Source organism: Tauraco erythrolophus, chromosome Z (assembly GCF_009769465.1).
Source record: "Tauraco erythrolophus isolate bTauEry1 chromosome Z, bTauEry1.pri, whole genome shotgun sequence".
Lineage (NCBI taxonomy): Eukaryota > Metazoa > Chordata > Aves > Musophagiformes > Musophagidae > Tauraco > Tauraco erythrolophus.
The window spans coordinates 73,268,250-73,284,345 of NC_141496.1; the positions used below are offsets into that span (position 1 = coordinate 73,268,250).

The 16,096-nt window shown below is 38.5% G+C and overlaps 1 protein-coding gene across 4 annotated transcripts in view; it reads left to right on the plus strand.

Moving 5' to 3' along the window:
* Positions 1-16,096, plus strand: part of AUH (AU RNA binding methylglutaconyl-CoA hydratase) — a 157,076-nt gene that overhangs the window by 120,320 nt on the left and 20,660 nt on the right. For 2 of the 4 annotated variants that reach the window (XM_086629516.1, XM_086629513.1), the window contains 3 exons: positions 1,005-1,055; positions 2,867-2,914; positions 3,762-3,839. In XM_086629516.1, the coding sequence (XP_086485642.1) occupies positions 1,005-1,055; positions 2,867-2,914; positions 3,762-3,839 (177 nt within the window). Of the gene's footprint in view, positions 1-1,004; positions 1,056-2,866; positions 2,915-3,761; positions 3,840-16,096 lie in introns of those variants that run through there. The other 2 variants (XM_086629515.1, XM_086629514.1) reach the window with 2 other exon arrangements.

The following is a 16,096-nucleotide window of genomic DNA, read 5'->3' on the forward strand; positions in this document are numbered from 1 at the left end:
TGTTCAGAGTAGGAATGTGAGTTTGGAGCTTTTTATAAGCCTGCTTTTCAAGTAAAGGGTCTCAGGTAGAAAATTCATAGGAGGCAGAAGAGGAAAATAATTAGTGAACCACCTTATCAGGTCACAAGTGTAACAGCTGGAATTTTTCATCGAGAATGGAAGACGTTACAGATCAAATATGGCATTTAACATTGGTCATTTATGTCTTGAACACCCTCATAGCAAGACAATCATGAAAAATACAGTAAAGATTTTATTGTACAGTGATTCTGGAAGGTTGATTTATAGTTACAAGTTCACATTTAAACCAACTCAAAAGCATTTGGCTTTTCCCAAAGCAGCAGGCCACTTCTCTAAAGCAATGTCTGAACATTCAAAAGCTGATGTTGACGGATAGGCACAGGGCTGAGATGATTCCTAAAGATGTCTTGCTGTTCTGCAGCACATTGGAGGAAGAGGGTGGAAGTCCTTCTGCTCACTGGAGACCCCCATCGCTCACAGAAGAGTGCTATTACTTGGCCAGTGCAGACTTTGCGGTAGCATATTTTAGGTTTGAAGCTGCATCAGTTCATTTTATTTCTGTATAACATCTTTTCTTGTGTCTCCATCGTGTGATAATGGGGACATAACACTGACCTTGGGAAGGCCTATAACGATGTCTCTTAAGGTGGCCGTTCTGAGCCTTAGTTTGAAGGGAGTTGAGCAAGCTTGACAAAAGTGGACCTGCTCAGCACCTTTGAAACGTGAATGAAACACACTGCTTTAATTAGGTTCTTTTGAGAACAATGTGCTTCTGCTTTTTCTCAATGTTGAAACTATCAGTCTGGAAGCAAATGTCTACTGTAATGATGTGATTTAGGATATTTGACCTATTTACTATAAATTTAATAGAAGTCCAAAGTCTAGAAGGTCCCAATATCAGAACATTGATGTGCAGACTCTTCACTGCACGATTTTTTTTTTTATTTTAATGATACATAAATAGGCTTTTTCTTTCATTTTAGGGACCAGTAGCAATGAGAGTTGCAAAACTGGCCATCAATCAGGGAATGGAGGTAAGGATCTGTACTTTCTATAAAAGTAGGCAGAAACCAGACTGGCAGGAGGTGTACTGTGGTGATTTTTTTTCTAGAACTGTTTTTAGTTTCTCAGTGTATAGTCTTTCAAAATCTGTTTGATCAAAACTTTTTAAAAGGTGAAATGCAGTATTTTAATGTCTCAGACTCCTGAGACTAGAGTTGATGCTGATTTCCATAACAAGGCTTAGTAACCTCATGTCTATCCAGGAGTATGCACTTGGCTAATTATTATTTTCTATTTACTAGAAAGTAAACATAAACTACTGTGAACAAGTTGTATTTCTAATGCTGGGTGGAAAAAATCTCAAAGTCATACTTTGTCAAGTCTGTCAATGCTCTCAGAGTTTAGTGACTAGTAAAGGTAAAGGCCAAAAGGCATGTTATTTATTTTTAATAGTCTAGTAGAGATTAGTGTTAAAATTATACCTGGAGTCTGACTTCATATTTGATTCTGATTGCCACTCCTTCTTGAACACTGTTGACCTAGCTCTAAAGCTTGTTAAAATCCAGCCCTGAACATGACTGGACATGTGTTTTACTTGTGAATCATCTTGCTGAGCTCAGCAAGACTGTTCATATTTAAAGTTACGCACTTGCGTAAGTTCTGCACCAGGACACCTTATGCAGAACAACATGGGACAAGGGAAAGGGAATCACACCGCATGCAGCATCCAAATCCAGGAAGACAAATTTAAGAATGGTCCTTTTTTGCTTAGAGACTGAAAAGCAAACGGTGATATAATTGAGTTCAGGAAAGCTAGTAAGTTTTGGCCTGAGAACCAAACTCAGATGCTTTTGTGCAAATGTTTGTTAGGTTTCCACCACAAGTAATGATGGAATTCAAGATTTATTTCAGCAGTACCCAAGGTTCAACATGCTACAAGCTAAATTATCTACCTACTAGGTATAGTGAACTGAAAGGTCAAAATCGTGATGTTTATGGAATTAAGGGACAATAAGGGTAGAACAACTCTGAATGATCATCTAGTTTAATCTTGAGACCCCAAGACAAGATCTGCTTTATCAAAACCAAGCAATCCAAAAGTTCATTCAGGCTGTTGTTACAGACCTTCCATGGCAGAGATTTCATAGCTTCCTTTGGTAACCTATCCTATAACATATCTTCCCTTGACAAATTGCTTGTGGTGCATAGCCACAGTCCTTTCAGTGGCCATGTGGAGAGCTGATAAGTTCTGCAGCAGCTGATGCTTAAGCAAGGTGGAGAAGTAGTGAGGGGAAAATTCAGCCTTTTCAGCTGTTCAGACCAGCTCATAAAGAAAAACATGTTATTAAAACTAGATGATGATGCAGGATTGCCATTGGCCTCTTTTTGTAGTTTTAAATCTCTTTAAACTTGAATTTATGTTTATTTTGTGGCATGGCATCATGTTTTCATATGATATTTTGAAGATAACTTGTTTCAGAAGAGTTTTTAAATAATCATGCAGTACCTTAAATCTTTTCCCCTGCATTAAATGAAATTATTACAAATGTGCAAGTAGGCCATGTTTTTTAGTCCAGATGATTTGTAGTGAAGAGCATACATCGTTTTGACAGTGTATTACATACTGATTGTACCACCAAATAAGGAAACTGTTACAGAAATACTAACCACTCTCATCACATGGCAATGTAGTATTTCTGTGTTAAAGCAGCATAGAAGAACTTCTCAGAACTGTTTTAGTATGTGGTATATAGAAACACAGTATTTAAGTTAGCTGACAGGAAATAATATATAATATAATATAAAAATATGCTTTTAAAAAATGTTGTATTCTTTTCCTCAGGTTGACTTAGTAACAGGTTTAGCAATTGAAGAAGCTTGTTACGCTCAGGTATGTAACTACGATTACACTAAAAAACCCAGAAAACGGGCTTTGTTGGCGCCTGTTACGAAACATGCAGAAACTCAACTAGAAATTGCTCTATGATTTCTTCTACAAATGTTCTGTCATTGTATTTAGACCTTCCTTCTATTTACTCTGGTTTTGTGAGGAATTTAAGGAAGGAGATGTGGTTTAGGACAAAAAAAATCGCCTTGCCAAGACTGTTAGGGTGAAGGTAGTGAAGCGCTGCCAGCCGTGTACCTAGCCAGTCGTACACTGCCATGCATCTAGTCCAGGAACTATCTTGCTTTTGCTTTGTTTTGGTTTAACATGAAATGACATGAAGGGCACTTCACTAACATGTGCCACTAATGGCATATGTGCTAGGCAGCAGAAAACCAAGACAAACTTCTGCTTCTGTGTGCTAGTGCGACGTGGGAATGATGTATTTGAGTTTTTATGTTCTTGGACTTCGAGAAAAGTTTTTGGTCATGGAAATAGAAGTATCAGCTTTAGATGCTTATTTAAAACATATGGTGATCTGATTAATAACCTACTCCCCCACCCCCTCCCCCTAAAATCCCCAGCAAAAACCCAACAAAATCTCAAAAGCAAACCCTAAAGAGTTTCTGTTTAGAGAAAAGATACTCCTTCTCCCAAATACTTTCTTAGCCTTATATTGTGCCTTTGAAGCTTCTGATGCTTTCCTGTATCTGACTAGACATTTTAGTTTTCTTTTTTCTGTTGTATTATATGTTGCATGTTGGATGCGCTGAAGAACTAGGATTTATATGGAAATATTTTTCTTGGTATTGTTTTTGGTGTCAATAATGAATTTTTACTCTGCTCATTGCAGACTATTCCAACAAAAGATAGAATTGAAGGTCTTCTTGCATTTAAGGAGAAGAGACCTCCTCGCTACAAGGGAGAATAAAAGAAGCTGATGCCTTTAAAATACAAGGGGATAAAAGTACTACTTTGAGGACCATTAAGGTGCACTTTGTGTCCGCACCTGGAATATCACAACCACCAAAGTAAAAGCAAATCATAATGATGTTACAACATTTTGAATGTGTCCATACTTGGACTGGGCCCAGATAGAAATGTGTGTCAACTCATGCTCATTACAGTTCCTGAAGGTTGATCTGTGTATTGACAAGGTCACAGGTTCATGCAGCATTTTTAAAATTTCATGTGTATGAAACATACCATTCCACAATTGAAAAAGCTCTGTAAATTCTTTATATAGACAAAGGCTGTATGTGATGTCAAGTATAAATCTGCTGTATCATTTTATCAAAACAAAAGTCACTACTGAACACCAAAAATAAGAAATTGTACCAAATACGCATTAAAATGATTCTGTATATCAGTAAAAATTATACTTGAGCATTCTACCTGAATATGTACATTATTAATAAAGCTAAGGAAAATGAAAAGGATTATTGTTTTGAAAATGTTAAGCTTTATTTATCTGACTTACACTATTCTAAGTAAAATGAAACTAACTTTAGCACATAATGGCATCTTTTGATGAAGTCATTGCCATTAAATTCATTTAACTGTATTAAATGAAGAAATTTTTGAGGCCAACCTTAATTGTGCGTTCTTGTATATTAAGCCTGGCTTTGCCTTGCATTCTTCCAACATATCATCTCATCAGCACTGTTTACGGTGAAGGAGCACTTGCCCCAGTTATTTTAAATTTTTGATGATTGTATTACATATTGTTATGCAGGGATGTGACTAATGTGCTGTTAAAGAAACTAGAATTCTCTTAATCTCCAGAATATTCCTATTGCAGATCCTAATAATGTATATTTATATACAACAGGAATGACATTGAAATGTTCTTTATTCTGTGGCAGCCTCAGGGTTCTTTTCATACACTGAAAGAGAAATCCAGTAGGTTACGAGGTGAGAAAAACGTTGTGATTCATATATTTGTCATGGACGTGGCATACACACCAAATGCCTGGAAATAATCTCTTAGAAAGTATTTTTGTTAACTTGACTGGAAAATAAACATGGCTTAGCAGTCAGAGGCTGTCTTTTAATATGAAAACAAATTTGTTCGTGTTTGGTTACCATTGGCTCACGAAACTTGTGCATGCTCTGCTGTTTCTGCAACATTAACTATGGTCACTGTCCATATCTATGATGATAAAGCAGCTGATCAACATGAAATGACAAGAACTCATTTAAATTCATATTTAGACATATCATTACATGTAAATTGGTTATAACTAGTAGAGCACACACTTTGTTGACTGGTAAACTTGCTGAGTCGATCATTTCATGCACGATAATTTGCAAATAAAGTACCGGTGCTTGTTTTGATAGTCGTATAAAGCCTAGAGTGTCATTTTCTCATGTTTTTGAAATGCTAACATGTCATTTTCATTTTTACTGAGTAGGAAATAATTATGATAATAGAAGAAAAAAAATTAAGTCTATGCTCACGGGTTTCTGTTTCATAACTTTGATATACAGTCTGGTTATTGAGCTGCCTCTGTTTTTCTAACAAGCACTGATTAAGTAGCTTCTGTGAATGTCTATTTAAAAAAATCTAATAACTTTAAATACCGCGGCATAAAACTGTGTAGATTCGTGTCTTTAACTAGTAGTTTTGATCTCAGAAAGTAATTTTGCTGTCACAGTGGTCTCTCCATTCCTTTTCTCAGGAGAAGATACTGTCATATTGTAGCAATTTGGGTCCCTTCTTTGAAGTCAACAGTTTGAATATTATTACAAAGTGAGTACCAGCAGGACAATTTTTAAAGGTACTTTCCAGTGATGTTGAAATAGTTCTAAAGAAACAATATTTTAGCAAAAGATATGTTAATCACTTACTGTCTCAGTTATTAAGTGACACGTTATGATGGCTGCAGTGCTCATGATTAATAGCAATATTAGAATTCTGCTTCCACATGAGGATGCTTTATAACAGAAATGCTCTTATAAAGGCTGACTTTTCCTTGCGAAAGTTATGATCTGGCAAATCCTCCTTCAAGTGCTTAGGCTCAGCTCTTTCAGTTCCTGGCAAAGCCATGCTTTTCTCTGCAATACCTCATGGGTGAGCGAATCCTGGTCCCCACTGGTTTCCTGAAAGGTTATCTCATGGTCTCTAGGCATAAGCAGCTTTTTTTCTTGGTCCTGCTGAGCTCAAGTGGATAGTGAGTTCTTCTGCACTTCTTCACTGAGTTGGATATTGAAAAGTTATAATACAGGTAGGTCCATTACCTTCAGCTGATTACCTCTCAAAGGTCTAAGTGCAAGTTCAACTGACTAAATTGCCTAGAAATTTTCAGTTTCATGCAGAAAGTAATGCGTGGCTTTAGATAACACGTATCATTTCAGCCTTTAATCTATGAAAGCATTTGTGTTTTCAATATTATTGAAGTAACTCACATTCTTACTAGTTTTACTAAATTTGTTGGTAAAGTTTTCGGAATTGTCCGAATGGCTTAGGTCAGTTTAGTGCTTTTGCGTATCTCACCTGCTATGAAGAAATATGATGTTTTATTTATTCTAAGGTTGTGTAATGGTACAGCTAAGAGCATTTGGATGATATTGTTCTATGGAACATTTTTATGAGATTTGCAGAGCCATTTGTGCCAAATTGTTGTTCAAATTCTGTCAGTCTGTGTGCAATTAATCATGGTCCTACACCAACGTTCATATCAATGCTTGTCTAGAACTGCTTTTAATCAGCTGCATTCAGAATAGTAAACATGAGGATGTATCTTTTGCAGTTGTTTCATATTTCCCTCAGTCATTGCTCTTAGATGAATTTAATCATAATCAGATTTGTCGAATGGAACAAAAAATAATGGGTCTCTCCAACACTAGAAAGGGCAGAATATCATGCTACTTGCAATCTGGTTTTGGGAGGCTTAGGGAGTAAGGTAGGGGAGTTGATACTAGTGTCACTTCACATACCAAAACCAGCTCATAAATGCAAAGTGAAAAGAGTCATTGAAACATCTTAATTTATCACCAGCTTAGTTTTTGTTTCATTGCTTTTCCATGCAAGCAAATCCCTGAAAAGGTGTCTACGGAGATTAGAGAGATTTACAATTAAAAAAAAAAATTAAAAACCATTGGTATTTTGTGTGGTGTACATTGAACAAGATGTGCTTTCATATCTCATTTGTGGGATTGTAGCCTTAATCTTGCGCCTAATGACTGCTGAAAAGCCACAGGACTTCTTTGCCTAGTGAGGCTGATACAATCAGTGTACTCAAGGTGTGATAATGATCATGCTGATGCAGTTATTTTAAGATGTTCTTTTTCTGCACACTTTTTAGAAAGACAACTGTCTCCAAAAATGAGAAAAAGGAGAATAATTGCAAACCAAAAGGAGAGATGTGTTCAGCTAAAGGTAATGAAATTCCTTTTGTGTATTTTGAGAGATTACAAAGACTAGTTTATCATTTTTTTCTTTTTTTTTTTTCAGTTTGCTTTTGTTATCTCTGAGTCTGGAGCTCGGACACCAGAGTGCAGGGAACACTTTTAAGAATTTGCATGAGTTGTTTTCACTTTAAGAACATTGATGTTTTATAAGCAAAGTTAGGAAAGTTTTAAAAATTTTCCTGAAAGTTTTTTCAAAGAGATAAAGAGAAATGATTGTATTATCACCAAAGATTAGGTAACATACTTTTTTTGTTATAAATTTAAACCATGTTCAGTTTCAACCTTGGGATAGAGTTGAAAAGAAGTTTCGTTAGTTATGCAGAATGTACTATGTTTATGTAATGTATTCGTTATGTGTTACAATATATTTGTGTGTATACGGGCATGTCATATGCATGGATATATATGTGCACGTGCATATGCGTATGTGTACATATAAATAAAATTCTTCAGACTGTCAGACGGGACCAAACCTCCTCAGGATGTGATAGTACTGTTCTACTCCAGGAAGTCCTGGATTTGTTTGTGCAAGAGCACTACCAGCAAAAACCTTGAACCCCACACAGCACGTACCGTGACTGCTACAAGTGGCCGTACTCACAGTGTGGAAGCTCTGTAATGCAGAAATTCTGCCGCAGAAGCCGCAGTCAAGTAGTGCGGGGACGCACGTATCATAGAATAGAATCATAGAATGGTTAGGGTTGGAAGGGACCTCAAAGATCATCTGGTTCCAACCCCCCTGCCATGGGCAGGGAAATCCTCCGCTACACCAGGTTGCCCAAAGCCTCATCCAGCCTGGCCTTGAACACCTCCAGGGATGGGGCATCCACAACTTCTCTGGGCAACCTGTTCCAGTACCTCACCACCCTCAATGTAAAGAATTTCTTTCTTATATCTAACCTAAATCTGCCCTCTTTCAGTTTAAATCCGTTGCCCCTTGTCCTGTCACTACACACCCTTGTAAAAAGTCCCTCTCCAGCTTTCCTGTAGGCCCCCTTTAGGTACTGGAAAGCTGCTATAAGATCACCCCAGAGCCTTCTCTTCTCCAGGCTGAACAGCCCCAACTCTCTCAGCCTGTCTTCATAGCAGAGGTGCTCCAGCCCTCGGATCATCTTCATGGCCCTCCTCTGGACTCATTCCAGTAGCTCCATGTCCTTCTTGTGTTGGGGACTCCAGAGCTGAACACAATATTCCAGGTGGGGTCTCACGAGAGCTGAGTAGAGGGGCAGAATCACTTCCCTCGACTTGCTGGCCACGCTCCTTTTGATACAGCCCAGGATACGGTTGACTTTCTGGGCTGCCAGTGCACATTGCCGGCTCATGTTGAGCTTCTCATCCACCAGCACTCCCAAGTCCTTTTCCTCAGGGCTGCTCTCAATCCATTCTCCGCCCAGCCTGTACTTGTGCTTGGGATTGCCCTGACCCACGTGCAGGACCTTGCACTTGGCCTTGTTGAACTTCATGAGGTTCTCACAGGCCCATCTCTCCAGCCTGTCAAGGTCCCTCTGGATGGCATCCCTTCCCTCCAGCGCATCCACAACACCACACAATTTGGTGTCATCTGCAAACTTGCTGAGGGTGCACTCAATCCCACTGTCCACGTCTCCAACAAAGATGTTAAATAGCACTGGTCCCAGTACCGACCCCTCAGGAACACCACTCGTCACTGACCTCCATGTGGACATTGAACCGTATCCTACTGCCTATCTGGTCGTTCAAGACTAGAATAAACGTAGCAGAAGTCAAAGTGAGTTCTAAGTTTCAACAAAGGTGTGGCATCCAGATAGCACATTCCTCCCAGTTCTATATATCATTTCCTTCTGCAGTTTGGACAGGCCTACAGCAATCATGAGCAGCTCATTAATCAACAACTGTCCTAGATTGTAAGATCAGTCTCCACCCCCCTTAAATAAGTCTAGACTTAGATTTCATCTTCAAATTTTATCTAGTAGATAATTCTTCCAAGGACACTCATTCACATGGGAAGAAATATGAAGTATGTTAAAAGAATTTATTACAGAGGGTGTGAACTCTCGGTGTCAAAGCTAAGTCCTATTGCAATACTTGAGTTCAAAATAGTACGTTAACCCTCTAAGGCATAGTCTGTACATGTATGTTTATAAACTCTTCAAAGTTCTGGCTAGTGACTACTACTCTTTGATTATAATTTCTGAAGCATGTGCTAATAAAGCTTCGGTAGCATTAAAGAGATGAGAATATGTTGCAGTTTTCTTGTTGCATAATATAACCACTTTCAGAAGAACATGGAAAGTTTGGGTTTTTTTAAGGAACTTATACATCAAATTGTTGCTTCTTTATTCTAGCAACTGCTAATTGATTTAACATTTTCCCTTAAGCATAAGGGACTTTGTGATATCATATTTGGCTTGATTCTTTCTAGCATGTTAAGAAGCATACCAGTTGTACAAATTCTTAAAAAATATCTCTTTCATGAAGCTTAGAAAGACAAAGCTTAAAGGATAGAGTTGTGAAGGTTGTGTTTTCATTACATGTAAGTGTTAATAATGCGTCTGTATGCTTGTGTGGAAAGAGTTTGACTCTGCATCTTTTGGGTAATAAGTCTATACTGCTGGGACTGTTGTCTTCAAAGCTGGTCTGTAGCTGAACTGTTTTTGTAAATATATGTAAGTATCCCCAGCTAGTGACCACTCAGAGTTCAGTCTGTGGTTCATGTTGTCCTGCAGTTGTCATCTTTTGGCCAGCCTCCTCTTCCAAGTAGTGGCTGAAAGGAGGAGAGAGCCAGGGAGCCTGCTTCTAAGAAGCAGTGAATCTAGGAAGGGTGGGTAGGAGAGATGGTTTGTAGGGTGTGTTCAGGCTGTGTATTTAAGTCACAGTCCACTTCAGCGCAGTCATTTCTATTATCTTCATGAGCAGCTCCACAAAGTGGATTTTTCTATATTGCTTGGTTACAGCACTGGAGTTCTATACCCTCATGACTAGTAGAGAGCATAACATGCCAACATGGTTCTTAGACTATCTGTGTAACATACGAAAGGAGATAGGAGCCACAAAAATGGCATAATGAGAATGGTTCTCTCTAAGTTACCAGTTCGTAACTGAACACATGGTCATGGGTTTTTTTTTCCACTTTGTGCAGAACTAAATGCCTTTCTTCATTTTCGATTCTTACCCATTTTTCCAAATCTTAGCTGAAGTCAGCCTGTTTTTGAAAGAGCAAAGAGGATATGCTGCATCCCCTCAATCTGTCTGATTGCTCGGTAGTTAAAGGACTCATGAAACACTAGAGCAACTCAGTTTCTGCTCTCTCCTTTCACTTATTTGACCTAAACCAAACCCTCCTGCAGGAGTGTTCTGGTCACTGGATACTGTTAGTCACTCCTGATGAAATTTTTCTACTTTAATTACTTATTCTAGAAGTTAATTTATTGAGATGTAGAGATAATGAGCATTCGCCTATTAGTTTAGAGACGGAAAGCCTGTCTTGCAGTCCCTCATGCAGCAAGTATCACACTGGGTTTTTGATGGATGCTGTAGCAAGGACGAGAATACTGCTCGCTTTCCTCTTGTCCCCAGGATCTCCTTTGTACTGTGTGAAGTCCTGTCTGCCAAGTGTGAAGATGCTTACTGAGTCAAACTCCTTAGGTGTGGAAGGTTTAATTCATAAATCTTGAAGGGCCTTAGATACAGCAGTGTCTAGTTGCTATTGCCTAATGTCATCAGGACTGTGACTTCCTGAAGCAAAATCTCAGCAGGAATTTTGAGAATCTAAATTTTGGACTTGGCCACCTAAGTCCCTGCACAGACGTAGTCTTAGTTGTGTGCGTTTGTGGCAGCACTTCCGGGCTGCTTTACTCTTTAGGATTGTTAGTTAAGCTTGAAAATACTTTCTTAAAGTAAGTGAGAGATATCAGAAATCACTTTAGCCACTGGTGACATGTCATAGATCCCATGACGGAACCGAGTTGCTGTTAACAGGTGGTAATACTTACAGAGTCTGGCTACCCCTTCCTGTACCAGCTCTCCAAAGTCAGGCTGTCATCAGTGAGGCAGAAGGAAACCGCAGCAAGTCAGGCAGGAGGTGGTGTAGGAGCAGCAGTGGCATAGCTACACTGACAGGATGGTTGGCTGCGCTGAAGTTGTATGTATTCCAACCCTGCAGCCGGATTCTGCCAGCAGAGGAGCACAAAATAGCTGTTGTACAGGGCGAACTTCTGATCACGCTACGTGTGTGTATATGCATAAGACATAAAATGTGTGTCCATGTGTCCACTCTGCTTCCAGCACATAGTTTTAAGGCTGTTCATAGAAGCTTTGAAAGCATTGTTTCCATTGTCAAAATAGCTCGTTAAGACCACATCTCCACAGGTATGTGTGTTTAGAGTTACAAAAACATTTTGTCCTATACATGTTTTTATATTTCATATAATTACAGCATATTTATCTGAAGTATTTCGCAAGTATACTTTTGTGTAATACTGGTAGAGGATTAAGTAATAGCTGCTTACTAGCACTGTTGCACAAGAACATCAAATGTTATTGTGATGTTCTGAGATTTGAGGTACCAAGCATGCTTTTGGCTGCTTTGTTCCTGTGACCTTTACGCTCTTCTGGATGATACAGCAGTCCTGTAACGATGCACATGTTTTCCTTTACACAAATGCCAGTAACCACTTGAACAGGGCACTTGATTCCAGTTTGGATGGGCGGTGCCTGTAATGGACAACGGTAGTGTGTCCACGCCAAGTTGGCCATCTTTGTGCTTTACAGTGCCAAAAACTTCAAAGCTTCTTCCTTTTAGAACTCTAAAGCAGTACAAGTTTGTGTTTCTTCATGTCATCAAACTTAATTATTGGCAATAAGCGACTGCTGGCAGGAGTGGTGCATCACATGGCTCCATTTCTGCTTTAGAAAAGGTCAGCATATGGCATAAACACTTTGCTGTATTATGCAGCCTTGTACTCTGATCACATAACACATGCTTCAGAAAGCATTATGCAATGTTATACTCACTGATTAATGACTGCTTGCACAAGAAGTTTTTCATTACCCTGAATGCTAGCATCCTGGGAATGATTAACTTTGTGACATAACTCTCATCACATAAATATGGAAGATTCAAATATAGCCTCAAAATAACGTGTTTCAGAAATAACTGAACACTTTCCTGCTTAGTACTGTGTACAGTACATGATTAACAACTGCTTAAAACCTTCAGAGTCGAATAGAAAAGCCTATTTGTGAGAACTGAAAACAAGATTTATTTTTAGGGAATAAAGTTTTACCCAAGATGAATTTTTGCACACAGCAGCATCTCATTCGCAATGTTTTTCCTCTGCTTGTGTAAGTTTGAATTTCCTGAGAAAAATCTGTGCCAACTATTTTCAGTGTTCAGCCAGTGAGTTAAACAGAACAAGTCAAATCTAGCCCTTATTTAGACCAGCAACTGCATGTGTGTAAAATGAGTCAGTCCAGTGTGTTCAGTATTCTAGTGCATACTGTTGTGTGCTTAAATCAGCGTGGTTATAGCAGAGTAAATTTCCAATAATTGCCCATTTTTCTGCAGGCAGAGCAAGAAGGCAAAATGTGGTCCCGAATGAAGCAGCTTGCAAACTTACAGTGTGAACATTGCTACGCATTCACATTTAACGTTTTCGTATTCTATTGATTGATCATTCCGTGTTCAAATTTTGCAGATTCTTATGTTAAAGAGTATGATGACAGTGTATCACAGATGTTATCATCTTAAGGATGTACAAAAGAGGAAAAGCCTATAAAAAGAAATGTTCCTCACCATATTCCTCCACATACGAAGATTCATCGTTGGTTTTGAAGTAATGTCAATTGCTACCGGTTATCTATGTCTCAACAGCTTTGTTAAGGAGAAAGTTGGTTTGTCTGTTTGGAAATTCAAGATCAGTTTTCACAAGGAAATAAGTATTTTAAACTTCTGCTTACTAATATTCCTTTAAATGTCAGACTAAAAAAAAATGACATCTGCTTTTTATGATTGTCTCCTGGAAGTAATCCTGCTCACAGAACAGTCACATTAAATAAAGCTACTTAAAGTCCTTATAATAGGGGGAATGGTTTAGGATGTCACCACATTAATGCATGTGTGGCATTTCTTCAGAAATAACCTTCATTGAGAACAACTAGAGAAGGTAAACATTGACCTTCAGTGTGTTCTCTTTAATTTTTGCCTTTTCCTGCATTCCAACTCCTACAAGCAGTAGCAGAGGCTAAAGGAAATGGCCTCTGACTAAGCATTAGCTACCAGCGTGCCCTCATTATAGCTGAGGGCTCTTATTCTCGCTTAGCCTACGTGCAGAGCCAGCTAGTCTTTCAGCTGTGATGACGAAATGCCATGCATTTCTTCCTGGAATAGTACGCAGATAAGAGGCCACTTGTTATGCTGAGGTTTCAGATGAACTCCACTAAGGGTTTCAAAACACTCTGTCACAATTATATCAGGTTTCTTTAGCAACCAATTCATTTCAGACACTTTTAAGATAAAAAGGGAAGAGATGTTAGTTTATTTTCCCTTGTGGTTTCACTGTTAAAACCTTTACAGGATATGACTGGATAGTTTATACGTGGCCTGAATTTATTAATTTTAAATAAAACTAGCAGATCAAAAAGATCTGTTCCTCTCGTAAAATTCACATTATTTCTAGTCCCCTATGTGTACCTATAACTTGAGAGAAGAAACAAAAATCTCATGTCATGTACTGCTAGAAAGGTCCTGCCATGCAGACTCAGTTACTGAGTGCCTTGAACTAATTCTGGGTCCAACAAAAGCTGAGAGTTTTCAGCACCTTGCAGCACAAAAGGTTAATCCTTTATCCTGGGGTTGAGTTCAGGTGCTAGGACATGTGTGCACAGTACGAGCCTAGTTGACCGAAGTATTGCTTAGCAGCAGAGGGAGGACCTGTTTGTGAGATCATTTTGCAGATTTGGGGCCTGTTTGGGTGATTCCGTGCGCTAACAGAAGCAACTTCAGTGGGATGAAACAAATCACAAAAGCATCCAGACTGTAAAAGGAAGAGGAATCTATGAAGTGTTTGTTTTAAACTGAGCAATATCCTTAGTAACAGCAATAACCATACATTATTGTGAAGAAAGGAATATATTGCCTGGAATAACCAATGGATCACTTGTAGATTACATGGCTCTCTTTGCTTACCCTTAGACACTAATTACACATTTGGAATCTGTGATATGCCTCATTCCCGTTCATTCATTAACGATGACATTAAGTCAGTTGCAACTTGCCTTTCCGTTGGATCTGCATGCCACTTTAGATAGATGTAGTCTGTAGGATGGAGAGTCTTATGACGATAAATCTGAGTAAATTGCAGCCTAGATAAGTATTTAATAAGGAAAAAAAATCAACAAAACAACCCAAAATGGCATCTCTCCTTGATCACTTCCCCTGCAGTTCTCTAAATTTACTAGTATCTCATTAACTGGGAACTAAAAGCTAAATTCAGTTTCCTTTTAAGACAACAAAATTTTGTTTTTCCATTTACGTAATGCAATTTGGATCAGGTCTTAAGTCTGTAACCTTATTCCTTTAATGCCTTGCAAATAAATGTGTAATTCCCAGTGAGATCACTAGGAATCTTGGCTATTCATAGTCTGTTCTTTCTTTTTTTTCTGCAACTGTTCTTCAGTGAAGAGGGTCCCCTTTGAAGAGGTCCAGAGAACACTAGAGTTGTCAAACTCACTACTTCCTGTAATTACTTTTTCCTTCGCCTTTCTTGGGCTAGTTATTGACTACTGACTTGGAAGAAAAAAAAAAAAAGAAATTTCCCTCACAAATAAATTATTTCATAATTGTTTACTAGAAGTAGATAATTCTTGCACATTACTATTGAAGTCCTGTGCTTGCCAGAACTGGATAGACCAATAAGCCTATATTTCTCCATGATTTTTCTGCTCTTTTTTTGTCAAAATGTGATAGTCAGCCTAAATACTGTTGCTGCAGTGGTCACTAGCAGGTCTTTTAAATGTTAGACAATTAATTTTCACAAAAATTCTTATCCACCAGGTTTAAATATGAATTATGGGCATCTTCTTTTTTTGAACAGCTGCTGTTGTGAGCTTTGATTTTAATTAAATAACATGATGACAGATTTGTTAGAAATGGTCCTTGTTAAATACTACTACTTCGAAAGCTTCTTCATTTAGTAAAATTGGTTGTAAAAAGTCATCTTACATGTTGTTTGAAGCATCTTGCTGTGGTTGATCTTATTTTCTATCTTTAGAAGATTTGATCTTAATATCTGAAAAAGACATTGTTTTTTCATAGAGTATCATGGGGAAAAAAAACAACCCACAGTGCCTTTCTTGAAAATGATACTGAAAAGATAACTGCTGTTCTGTGGTTCAAAACCGTGAAATGTTTTAAACTGAGATTACTACAATTCAAAATTTGTCATCTTTACTGAAATCAAAGAACCAGCAAACACCATCCCACCAGCACCCATACTAGTGAATCCTGTTTTCTCCCCCTCTTTGGGGTTTGCCACCTTCTGCCCATCCTTCCGTGCAATCCTTGCTCCTGCTGCCCACGACGTCCCCTGCTGAGGAGAGGGGGCGTGTGCCATTTAACCACGGGTATGTGCTGTTTGTGGCTGGAGCCCTCAAAGAGAAAGTGTGATGACCAAGCTACACAAATTTTTCTCTAGGAAGGAGGTGGGAAGGGAACACTAGCTTGAGACTTTGTCTTCCATCAAGCCACTTGCAGAAAACAACGGATCATCCTCCTCTACCTCTTTAAAGCGCAATTTA